This window comes from Beta vulgaris, chromosome 1, assembly GCF_026745355.1.
Source record: "Beta vulgaris subsp. vulgaris cultivar EL10 chromosome 1, EL10.2, whole genome shotgun sequence".
NCBI lineage: Eukaryota > Viridiplantae > Streptophyta > Magnoliopsida > Caryophyllales > Amaranthaceae > Beta > Beta vulgaris.
The window spans coordinates 38,494,868-38,508,219 of NC_079202.1; the positions used below are offsets into that span (position 1 = coordinate 38,494,868).

The 13,352-nt window shown below is 38.4% G+C and overlaps 1 protein-coding gene across 1 annotated transcript; it reads left to right on the forward strand.

The window, feature by feature from the left end:
- Positions 1 to 5,258: 5,258 nt before the first annotated feature.
- Positions 5,259 to 5,883, forward strand: LOC125492730 (uncharacterized). Its single transcript, XM_048635446.1, has 2 exons — positions 5,259 to 5,599; positions 5,658 to 5,883. The coding sequence occupies exons 1-2, from the start codon at positions 5,259 to 5,261 to the stop codon at positions 5,881 to 5,883; spliced, it is 567 nt and encodes a 188-aa protein (XP_048491403.1).
- The last annotated feature ends 7,469 nt before the right edge of the window (positions 5,884 to 13,352 follow it).

Sequence of the window (13,352 nt, forward strand, 5' to 3'; positions counted from 1 at the left end):
TAGGTTACAGTAATAATCATTGCAATATCCCCACAAAAAATGAAAAAAAAAATTTATGTCATAAAGGCGTTGCAATAGCTATATGATAGTGTTGCAATATATAGGAAGGCGTTGCTATAGAAGCCAAAATGGGACACAATCTAAATATTAGGGTCGTTGCAATAGCTATCGAATGTCGTTGCAATAGATATAGAGGCGTTGCAATAGACTTTATAGATAACGCAACGGCTCTTTACACCTATTGCAACGGCTTTGTGGTAGCCGTTGCAATAGATCCAAAAGGTCGTTGCATTAGACCTATAGCAACGCCTTCAAATGCAACGGTTGGAAGTCGTTGCCTTAGGCCTACTGCAACAGTATTTGGTCCTAATGCAACGGTTTTTAGGCGTTGCATTAGGCTTTAAATGTAGTAGTGATATTAGAGTGCAGTTCCAAATGTTACAAAATGACATTGCTAGAAATACTGACCCTTAATTGCAACAGGAGGAGAAAGACCTAGGCAATAGCCTTAGACATTGGTCTAAAATTGAAGATAGTATTGTTAGACAAAAGGCCAGAATTGACTGGCTGTCTAAAGGAGATGCAAATACCAAATTCTTCTTCACTGCAGTCAAGATTCGTCAAGCTAGAAATAGAATAGGGATCTTGCAGAATGCCCAAGGTGAGATCCTTACTTCTTCAGAGGCAATCAAGGAGGAGATTGTAAACTTTTATAAGGACTTGCTTGGTTCCTGTGCTCCTACATTGTCTGCTATTGATTTAACTATAGTTAGAGCTGGGCCAGTCTTGCAATTTGATACTAGATCTTCTCTTATTCATCTAGTGACTACTGATGAAATTGATAGAGCTTTGCATAATATAGATGACAATAAGGCTCCTAGCATTGATGGTTTTAATGCTTTTTTCTTTAAAAAATGCTGGCACATTATTAAACATGATGTTTATAGTGGGGTGATGGAGTTATTTGAGAAAGCCTATCTTCATAAACCAGTTAACAACACTGTCATTACAATGGTGCCCAAAGTTGCACAAGCTGTTTGTGCAAAAGACTTCAGGCCAATTGCTTGTTGTACTCTCTTGTATAAAATTATATCTAAGATTCTCACCCATAGGATGCAAACTGTGATGCATGAGGTGGTTGATGAATCTCAAGCTGGGTTTATCCCAGATAGATATATTGCTTGTGACATTCTATTAGCTACTGAGCTGATTTAGGGTTACTCTAGAAAAAATATTTCACCAAGATGTGTTATTAAAGTGGATATAAAGAAGGCTTATGATTCAGTGGAGTGGCCTTTTCTAGAGAAGATATTGCTTGAACTTGGGTTCCCTACAATTTTTGTGGGATGGATTATGGGTTGTGTTAGAAGTGTGTCCTACTCAATAGTCATAAATGGAGTTCCCTCTGTTCCTTTTAATGCTAAGAAGGGTTTAAAACAAGGAGACCCTCTGTCTCCTTTTTTGTTTGCTCTAAGTTTGGAGTACCTTAGTAGATGTTTGAAGGAACTCAAAGAGGAGCCCAACTTCAACTTTCATCCTAAATGTGAGAGGATTAATCATAATCATCTCATGTTTGCTGATGATTTGTTGATGTTTGCTAGGGCTGATGTTCGCTCTGTTGGTAAGATTATGGAAGCATTTAAAAAGTTCTCCGAGGCCTCAGGGTTAGTTGCTAGTGTTGAGAAGAGTAACATCTACATAGCTGGTGTGACAGATGATGAGTGCCAGGTGATTGCAGACTCTGTTAACCTTCCTATTGGGAGTTTTCCCTTCAAATACCTTGGAGTTCCTCTTGCTTCCAAGAAATTAAACACCTCTCAATGCAAGGTATTAGTTGAAAAAATCACTGCTCGAGCTCAGAGTTGGATGACAAAGCATCTAAGTTATGATGACAAGTTACAACTGATTAGAAGTATTTTGAGTAGCATGCAGAATTTTTGGGCTCACATCTTCCCTCTCTCAAAGAAGATTATCAAAGCAGTTGAATGAGTCTGTAGGAAGTTTCTTTGGACTGGTAGACTTTTTGCAATCCTAAGGTGGCAGGGGGATGGAGTTTGATCAACATGGCAAACTGGAACAAAGCAGCTATGCTAAAGCTCCTTTGGGCAATTACTTTTAAAACTGATAAGCTTTAGGGTAGATGGATAGTTGCTTACTATTTGAGAAGGCAGGATGTTCATAGTGTTGTAATTAACAACAATATGTCTTGGAATATGATAAAAGTTCTAAAGTCCAGAGAGCTTCTTGGTCAGGTGGGGAACTGGGAGAATGTGATGCATCAGGGTAGATTCAACATCAAAAAAGCTTACAAGATAATCCAAGGGGAGATCCAGAAAGTTGACTGGAGAAGGCTTATCTGTAACAATTGAGCAAGCCGTAAAAGCAAATTCATAGTTTGGTTAGCTGTTCAAAATAGATTACCTACTACTGACATAATTAATAGATGGAATATTGCTTGTCAAATGCAATGTAGTCTGTGCACTAATTGCAATGAATCCACCCAGCATTTGTTCTTTGAATGTAGCTACTCTGCTCAAATATGGAAGGGTCTTTTGTAGTATATTGGAATCTACAGAAATGCAGGTCCATTTGAAATGGAGTGCAGATTGGTGTGCACTAAAGCTCATAGCAAGAGTGTCAGAGCAAGAATTTATGTGAAAATATTCTCTGAAACCATCCATACAATCTGGTGCTAGAGAAACAATGTTGTTTTTGCTAATTCCCATTGTCCCCCCTCTATTCTGATTAAACAAGTGTTATTTCAAGTAGCCTGTAAATTTAATGAGGCTGAGAGGAAGTTGTTAGTGCAGTAGGCTGCAAATTGTTGCTTGTTCTCCTTAACTTGTTGTTGGGAGGTTGAGCTAGTTAGCTTACATGAGACTTGGCTGTAACTCATCACCAATATTTTTTTCGGTTTTCAATAAGAACTTTGAATTGCCAAAAAAAAACATGAAGTAATTGAGATGCTAAAAGAATTTAAAGATTGTTTTGCTTGGGAGCACCATGAAATGCCTGGTATTGATAGGACGATAATAGAACATAGATTACTTATCAAGGATGGATACAAGCATGTGGCTCAAAGTCCTAGGAGACTGGCGCCAGAACTAACAGAACCTATACAAGAGGAGATAAACAAACTCCTTAAGGCAAAGTTCATAAGGCCTTGCCAATGTGCTGATTGGATTTCTAATATAGTCCGAGTGGTTAAGAAAAATGGCAAGATAAGAATCTGTATTGACTTTAGGGATTTGAATATAGCAACACCTAACATCAATATCCCATGCTTGTAGCTGATCTTTTAATAGATGCAGCATCAAGATATGAATATATATCTTCCATGGATAGGTACGCAAGTCATCACCAATTAAGGATTGCACAGGAAGATTGTAATAAAACAACTTTTAGATGTCTAAAGTCATTAGGTTTATTTGAATATGTAGCTATGCCATTTGGTTTAAAAAATGCTGGTGCCACATACCAACGAGCCGTGAACGCAATCTTTTAAAAACATGATTGGTAAAATAATGGAAGTTTATGTGGATGACATACTTGTGAAGTCAAATGATCTTTTAAGACATAAAGAACATTTGGTTAAGTCATTTACAAGAATGAGAATATCACCTAAATATGAATCCACTGAAATATGCATTCGGGGTTAACGCCAGTAACTTTCTAGGATTTTCTCATTCATAAAAATGGAATGGAAATTGATCAAAATAAGGCAAAAGCAGTTTTGGCAGCTAAGCTACCTTCTAATAAGAAGGAGTTGCAAAGCTTCCTTGGACAAGTAAATTATGTTAGGAGATTCATGGCTTACCTAGCTGGGAAGACTAAAAAGTTTTCACCTCTATTAAGATTAAAACATGAATCAGACTTTAAATGGAATAAGGATAATCAAGAGGCTTTTGATCAAATCAAGCAAGATTTAGCAAGTCCTCCAAGACAAAATGGAAAACCATTAAGGTTGTATCTATCAGCTTGTGAAGATTCCATTGGTAGTCTCCTTACTCAAGAAAATGAGAAGGGACATGAGCAAGCCATTTTCTATCTAAGTACAATCTTGCATGATACAGAGTGAAGGTATACCATGGCAGAAAAGTGGTGTCTATGCTTATATGATGCATCTATTAAGCTTATACATTATTTCATGGCCTTCACAGTGGAAGTGGTATCTCCAACAGATGTCATAAAATATATGATATCTCAACCTTTCATAAAAGTTAGGTTAAGTAAATGGAGTCTACATCTACCGCAGTTTTCCTTAATATATATGCCTCAAAAGGCAGTAAAAGATCAAGTTTTAGTCGACTTCTTAGCAACTCACCCTTGCTGTGAATATGGAATTATTGATGAAGATGCTCTCCCATGGACATTATTCTTTGATGGCTCTAATACCATAGAAATAGAAGAAGATGAAATATATATTCTATCTCCTGATGGGATTCCAACTATATTAACAGTAACCTTAAAGGGTCCATGCACTAATAATAGAGCAGAATATGAAGCTTTATTGATTGGATTGGAGTTATTACTAGAATTGGGAGCTAAGAAAGCTAAATTTTATGGAGATTCTCTTGTTATTTATCAAATGACTGAAGAATTTAAATGTATTTCCTCAGTATCCCAGGAATATGGAAAGAAAACACAAGAATTGTCTAAATAGTTTAAAATGACTTCTTTGATGCATATTCCTAGAGAAGAGAATGGAATAGCATATTAGTTGTCCTAGATAGCTTCTGCTAGAGAGGAGATACCTTCACCAAATGAAGATATCATCCTTCAAGAAAAGATCCTAGATCCTATTAATGGAACTGATAAAGAAATATCAGAAAACAAATTGGAAGTCTATAGAATTTCAATATTAAGAGAGGATGAGGATCGGAGAAAGGAAATTATTCAATATCTCCAGAATCCAACTAGGATAAAAGTGCCAAATAGAGTTAAAATGGCTGTAACTAAATTTCGCATAAAATTTGGGGAACTACACAAAAGAGATTTAGAAGGATTACTTTTAAAGTGTCTAGATGTTGGAGAAGCTTAACCCTCATGGTAGACAATCATCAAGGACTATCTGGTGCTCATCAAAATGGCTTAAAAATGAGATGATTGTTACACGAACATGGTTTCTATTGGCCTACTATGAGAAAGGATTTTATAGATTATGCAAAAGGCTGTAAAAGATGTCAAAAGTTTGGACCCATTAGTAGGGCACCAGCTTCAAAACTGAAGTATATTCTTAAGCCTTGGCCATTTAGAGGATGGGTGTACATGCTATCGGAGAAATTAATCATGCATCTTCTAAGAAGCATTCATATATCCTAGTAATTACTGATTATTTTAATAAATGGGTAGAAGCGCTGGCTTTCGTTAAGATCAATACACAGGTTGTGATAAACGTTTTGGAAGAAAAGATCTTTATAAGATTTGCGATTCAAGAAACCATAACCTTTGATCAAGCTGCAATGTTCACAAACCCTGATTTATTAGATTATCTTACCCAATTTGGGATTACTAAGTTGCATTCAGCACCATACTATGCGCAGGCTAATGGTCAAGATGAGGCTATCAACAAGATCATAGTAAAGGGATCTAAAAAATGGTTGATAATAACCCTAGGAAGTGGGATGAATTGTTGGTATATGCTCTATGGCCTATAGGACCTATAAAAGAGAAGCAACAAGAGGTAATCCTTTCAATAGAGTTTATGGGCATACTCCAGTAATTCCTGCTGAAGTGAATATAAGATCATCCAGAGTAGCACAACGAATGGGATTATCTGGAGATAATTATTATTGGGTAATGAACATTGAGGTAATGGATGCTCTAGAAACCAAGGAAGAAGCTTTGGCTAAAATGAGAATCCAAAAAGAAAAGGTTGCTTGAGCCTATAACAAAAGGGTAGTGCTTAAAAACTTTCAAGAAAATGATAAGGTTTGGAAGATTTTTCTACTAGAAGCAACCTATATAGACCCTCAACTTGGAAAGTGGTCACCTAAATGGCAAGGTCCGTTTATCATTCACAGGAGATTGTCTGTAAATGCATACATGTTGAAAGATATAGACGACAATGTAAAAAATAGGGCTTTAAATGGCAAATTTCTTAAAAATTACCATCCCTATATATGGGAACAACACAATCTTGTGTTTCAACAAAAGCATACAGAATTGTTCCAAAAATCCAGGGATTACTAAGAATACATTATTACTAACTCAAACATTCAAGCATTGTCTAACAGCTAAGCTAAGATTTTTTATCGTTGACCAAAAGTTTCTCCCTTTGGAGAATCAAGTTCTATTTGACACCAATTTCTTTTAACATATCTTGTCTCAAAGTGGCAAGCTTAACGTGTCCCTGGTCCAGCTTTCCCTTTTCAATATCAATGGAGCTTTGAAGGGAAGATTTCTCATTCATATTGGTGATTTCTTCTTTGTTAATCTCAACCAGGCGATTATGTAAGGACTGCATTTTATCAGAAAGAGACTTCAGTTGCTGATCATAAGATTTTAAAGACTTTTGGGTTTGTGCAGTGAAGCTTCTAAAAGATTTGGCTTGGGCTTCCAAAGAAATCTCATCTTCTTGGAGTTTGTGAACTGAAAACTTAAGAGATTGAACTCATGTTTCAGCATTGCATTGCTGAAGAAGAAGAGTTTCCTTCACATAATCAAGACAAATATTCAAAGCCATGGAATATTAAAGATTCCAAAATATGCTTAAGAGCTTGTCCAGAAGCCTGATCATGAGGATTTTCTAAGAGAGCAAGGTAGAGGTTCGATATCTTGTCTTCTTGTTTAGTGTGTTTAGAATGTTCATCAGGACCACTCGTAACACAGCTAGAAGCAGGTTGGTCCCTCACAACAATGGACATGTCCACATTTATTAATTTCCTCCATCAAACTTTTTCATCACACTTGCTTCTTCAGTGCTTCCCTCTACATCATAAAGAAGAGAAGCCAAGTTAGCAAGATAGTGAAGTTTGGTTTTTTGAGGACATGGCCTCAAATAGAGGAAGTCTAAAATGAATCTATGAAAAAAAGAACGCAAACCAGTCCCGGAAGAGGATTGTGAAGATGATGGATCCTTTGATATAGGGGTGTTCAAAAGTTCAATGTTGCTTCTCAAAGGTGTAACATTTAAAGGAATGACATATGTTGGGACCTCTTCCCTAAGAATAGAGGGGCTTGCTATGACAATCTTTGAGGTAGGAGGAGAATCTAGAAATTCTCAACGGTCAATGGAATTGAATCCATAAGATCCTCATCGCCTTGAGAGAAGATATTTTTTTCAACATATGCCATGTTAAGATGCCTAGCTTCTCCTTGGGGGGGACCATGTCCTTCATGTCCTTCCAAAGCACCATGCCCTTCCAAAGTATGGATGGTCTTTAACTCTAATTGGGGGGGCAATCTTTCTTGGTGTCGAGATAATAGGCTCGTTAGCATGTGTAATGTTGGGTTCATAAAAAATGATTACCCTCCATATTTCATCCCGGACCAACTGTTGGGGAGCACTCGCAGCAATTGGACTGATAAGTTTGAGATTTGAAGGTTGTCTAAAATTAAGATTTGCTGGCCTTTCCAAAGATGGATCACTAAGATCCTTAGACTTACACTTTATCGGACCAGATGAACCTGTAATGCACAATAGATTATGCAAAAACAGGTTAATGCAAAAATAGAGTTTCACATCAAGGAATATAAAAAAAATGTATATACCTGCTTTGGTTCTTTGAAGTCTTAGCATCCTCTTCATCAGAAGAAATATTGAAATGTTGGACTTTAGAAGATGCTTCTAATTTGGGGCGTTTCCTATAGGAATTTCTCAAGGATTTAGGAGCTGAAAAGGAATTCATATCTCTTTTCTTGGAAACTTTATGAAGAAATTCAAATTACTCTATAAGCCCTGGTATGGAGTGCTCTTAGAAGTGGAGAGGCAGTTCTCATCTCTCTTTCTAGCAGCTCTTTTCCGAGGATCAATTTGCTCCATTAGTGCCATTGTTTGAATGTCCTCTACAGTCTGGTCATCCCCATCAGAGACCCCTTGATCATTGACAGTATCATAGTCGTCTTATGAAGGAATAGGCTTAGGGATCCGTTTGTCCACAACGTTCCTGTACAACTTGCCATACCTAGAGTTCACTTGCATTCCCTCAGGAACTTTCAATTTTTTCTTGCCAGCTTTTGCTAAAAAGTAATGGAAGGAAGAAAGAAATTAGATAGAACGTCTTCTTTCCAAAGTTATAAAATAACTAAGAAGATAGATCATTTACAGCCTAAGAAGAGTTGATCTTCAAAGTATGATATAGCATCAACACATTGTTGATCACTTGGGAAGGCATGATCCCACCATGTCTTAAATCCTCGAACAGCTTTAGAAACCCATTTCCAAGGAGTAATGGATATACGGGTGATGCTGAGAGTGTTACTTCGAAGGGCTTTACCTTCCTCAAAACGAGCCCGTGACATCCAAGGATCATTACAGGTCAGGAAATACGGTATGGCTAACATCCGGAGTAATCCAAACTGTTTAGCTACCAGTTGTTTTAAAACCAAAATATTCAGGCTCAAGTGCTACTAAATCCCTGGACCTGAGGACACTACTCTAAAAGTTCCTAATCCCCACGAAACCAGAGTGAATGGCGTCCATGCTCCCCAAACCACACCTCATCAGAACTTTGTAAGCTCAACGTGACAAAAGGCAATGGCGTAAATGTCACAAAGAATGTGGACACGCCACCAAAGATTGCAGAAAATTGAAAAAGTCTTATGACAACCTAGCTGATCAAGGGAAGTTTAACCGCTATGTTAAGCATTCAAAAGAGGACAACGGAAACCAATAGGTGGATCGAAATACAATAGAGAGACAAATGGGTTCATTGGTGTAATAGCTGGTAACTTTGTGTCAGGAGGCCTCATAGGTTGATCCCGCAAAGCCCACTTACAGTGTATAAAGTACCAAGTGCTTGACATCCACCACCCTGCCCCGACTGCCTGATGATGATATTTAGGGAATCTAGTTGAAATCTACACAGACCACATGATGATCCTCTAGTTTTCGACCTAATGGTGGCCAATACTAGGGTGAAGAAAGTACTTGGCAACAGTGGGTAATATGTCGACATAATCATCCTAGAACACCTTACAAAGTTGACGTACAGTGAGACAGATGTAACACATCTGAATCAACCACTCATAGGCTTCGGGAAAAACTCAGTCCACTCAGCCGAATTAATCAAGCTACCCACTTGGATGGAAAAGAAAAGCAAGGGGAGAAGCCTACTAATAAGCTTCCTAGTGGTGGACATCCCCTATACCATACAACATCATAATGGGGAGGCCGACCCTAAACAAGGTTAAAGCCTTAATCTTGATTTACCAACTCCTCGTGCAGTTTGAAACCGATGATGGAAAGGTCGGAAAGATCCGGACGGATCAGCAAGCAACAAGGGAATGTTTTGTAAATAGTATGAGAAGCAAGGTCGACGTCCAAGAGGACTCGAAAAAGAGAAAGCAAGAAGAAAGTAAACCAACAAGCAGCCTTGGGGTATACATCACTGGGAACCATAAGCAATATGAACTCCCTTAGCCATCCAAAGACGATAAGGAAGCTATCATCGACGAAGAGCTCGGTCTAACACTAAGGGTAAGCAAAAACATGGACTCTAAAGTAAGAGAGGAGATTATATAAGTGCTCATTGAGTACAGAAATGTATTCGCCTATGAAGCCTCGAAAATTCCCCGTTTAGGCCCCAAAATCATGTGCCATGAACTCAACATTAAAGAGGAGTTTCGACCAATCAAGAAAAAGTTAAGACAACGGTGTCCTGAACGCAACGCCACAGTAGTGGCGTAGGTCAAGAAATTGCTTGAAGCAGGCTTCATAGAAGATTTAATGACAGTATTCAAAATGGCTAGACAATGTAGTATTCGTAAAGAAATCAAGCGGGGAATGTCGAATGTGTGTAGACTTCATATTGAACAAGACCTGCCCAAGAGGCAACCATCTTATGCCCAATTGACAGGCTGGTGGATTCAACTGCCGGGCATGCCCTCCTAAGCTTCATAGATGCAAATGTCAAATACCATAAAATCCTAATGGTTGAACATGATTGTGTCCACACCGCCTTCGTCACCAAAAAGGGGTATATTGCTACAAAATGATGTCATTTAGACGTAAGAATGCAGGGGCTACATATCAAACGAATTGTGAATAAAATCTTTAACGACCAGCTCATTCGAAACATTGAAGTATATGTTGACGACATGATCGTCAAAAGCAAGCCCAGAACGATCATGCCTCTTACCTAAGGGGGACCCTTAGAACTTTAAGACGATTCGACATGATGTTGAATCCGAAGAAGTGCGTAATCGGGGTTAAGGGAGAATAGTGCCTCAGATTCCTTGTGGATGAGAGAGGAATTGAGGCCAACCCAGACAAGATAAAAGCTGTCATGGAAATGAGGTCTCCTTGGAACATATGAGTGGTGCAACGCCTAACTAGCTGTTTGGCTGCCCTCGGACGTTTCTTGTCCAGGTCAGCATATAAAAGCCTATGTTTCTTCAAGGCTTTGGAGAGAAACGAGTGCACTTGGGACGAAGAAGCTGAACAAGCTTTCGCCGCACTCAAAACACACTTATCAACCCTTCCTAATTTTGATTCCCTCCCCACCGGGGGTTAATTTGTTCATATATTTAGCGGTATCAGAATATACGCTCAGTGTCGTTCTGGTAGCTGAACGAGAAGAAAAATAACATTAAGTCTATAGCATCATCCATGCCTTCCAGGGGGCTGAAGCAAAATACAGTGAACCCTAAAATATGGTCTTCGCCCTTTTCGATGGCAAGTCAGAAGTTAAAATCATACTTTCAAACCCACCAGATCACGGTCCTCGCCGGACAGCCGCTTTGAAAGCTAATAGAAAGCGGAAATCAATCTAGTAGGATGAATGACCGGGCATACTAACTAACCAACTTTGGGATAGAATATGAACCAATGAGGGCCACAAAATCCAGGCCTTGACTGATTTCATAATGGACAGTACAAGGCCCCCAGTCGAAGAGCAGGATAGCTGGGAACTGCAGGTAGATGGATTGTACCCAAAAACCAGGTGCGGAGCAGGACCGATGATTAAACCTCACTCGAGAAATATGGAGTACGCTATAAAGTTTGAATTATTGGGGTCAAATAATGAAGTTGAATATGAAGCCCTTATACTCGGACTTCAACTTTGTATCCATGCCGGAGCCACATCGATCAAAGCTAAATTCAACTCACAACTCATTGTAGGGGTAAGTATCGGGAGAGTATGAGGCAATAGAGGACAATATGAGGATGTACTTACCCAAACCTAGAGAACTCATCAAGCAGTTAGCTCAGTTCAGCATTATTCATATACCCATATCGGAAAATAAGCAAGCCGACACACTTGCTAGGATGGTGAGTTTAGCAGATGGACTAGCTCCATGGACCATCATGTGGGATCTCCTGTGCCAACCAAGTATGAACGCTAAAGAAGGATTCCCACTGAATCGGCTATCCACGTGGATAAATGAGGTGATTCAGTATCTGCAAGATGACGACTTACCTAATGATTGCGAGGCCGATCAAATCAAACATAAGCCAGAGTGGTTTTTATGGCACGATAACCAGCTCTACAAAGAATCTGTCACTCATCCACTGCCCAAATGCGTAACACGCGAAGAGGGGGATTACATTTTGAGGGAGATGTACCAAGGGGCATATGAAAGCCACCAAGGGGGAAGAACCATAGCCGGAAAAGACCTCAGAGCTAGTTACTATTGGCCAACCCTAAAAGGAGACGTCATGACTTAGTCAAGAAAGACGTCATGATTACAGCTTGGAGTACTAAGGGCATTGTTATCTAACAATGGACGACAGTTCAACAGTGGTCCGACCCGAGAGTAATGTGCCCAGTTCGGTATTCAAACCAGGTTCTCCACAATATCAAGGCCACAAACCAATGGACAAGCTGAGGCTGCAAACAAAATTGTCCTCAAGGGGATTAAGAAATCCCTGGAAGGCGCTAAAGGGGCATGAGTTCATGATTTGCTAGGAATCCTATGGTCTCCTCAGACAATTACAAAGGAGGCAACAAGTCAATCCCTCTTTCGTCTTTTATATGGAAGTGAGATAGTCCTCCTAGTAGAGGTCGACATCCCTTCACCCCGAGGGACGGTCTATGAGTTCAAGCAAAATGAAAAGGAAAAGCCCATTAACTCAATCTGCTGCCAGAAACTAAGGGAAACACATTGTTGAGATCCATTCTGTACAAGAAGCGTATCACTTGTCACTTCAATAGACGAGTCAAGGCAATACCTATTTGGCTTAGCGATTGGGTAGTTGAGAAGGCGACGCCCTTACTCGCCCATGTAATGTTGCTAACTTGAAAAAATTCTATGTGTAATGTTTGTTGTTTGCAATAGGGGAATAATGTGTATAATAGCCAAGGAACTCTCACTAGTTCGACTTATCTCCTAACCCAATCAGATTGTTAGACTTTACCAGTCATGAATGAAAGGACTTACCAGAAGTCCAAAATTTTATAACAATTATTTAAAGGTAAATGAGTTAACAATTCGATTGTGACTAAGGGTATTCATGGGTGGTTAACCGTCCCGAAACAACATTTCGGTTCGCTATTCTTGAAAACCGTAATCGTAACCGTTTATACCAGTTACCGCCTAAGCGGTTGATTGGTTATTCGTTAACCAGTAACCGTTATTTAAGTAATAGTATTATATTTTACTTTATATACATATATATTTTTCATTATATTGTGCATATATTTTGATATTATATAAAATGTATTATAAAGTGTATAATAAATTTATTGGAAAACATAACTATCACTAAGTTTCATTGCATTTCCTAAATATAGTGTTTATATTAGTACTAGCATTTCTAAATAATCACATACTTCCTCTAATTGTTCTATCTTAGTAACAAAATATTAGAATAATGTAATTGTTTGTAAATGTTTTAAAATAATTAAATAAAGAAAAAATATTTCAGTATATCGGTTAACCTTCACTCAAAAATCATAACCATAACCGTAACGTTTAATCGTTAATCTTATTGGTTTGGTAACCGTACTATTAAAACATTTTTTGTCGGTAAGTTTACCACCCATTTTGACCGGTTTTTGGGTATTTCGGTTTCGGTTTTTTATGAACACCCCTAATAGTGACAACTTAACCAAAAATATATTAACTTAACTAATTATTATAAAGAAACAAGAGGTTGGTAAATCGGATATAATTGTAACAAACAAAAAGTACACGAAAATGGGAAAATAAAAAATTTCATTAAACGAGCTTCATTACATAGCCAAATA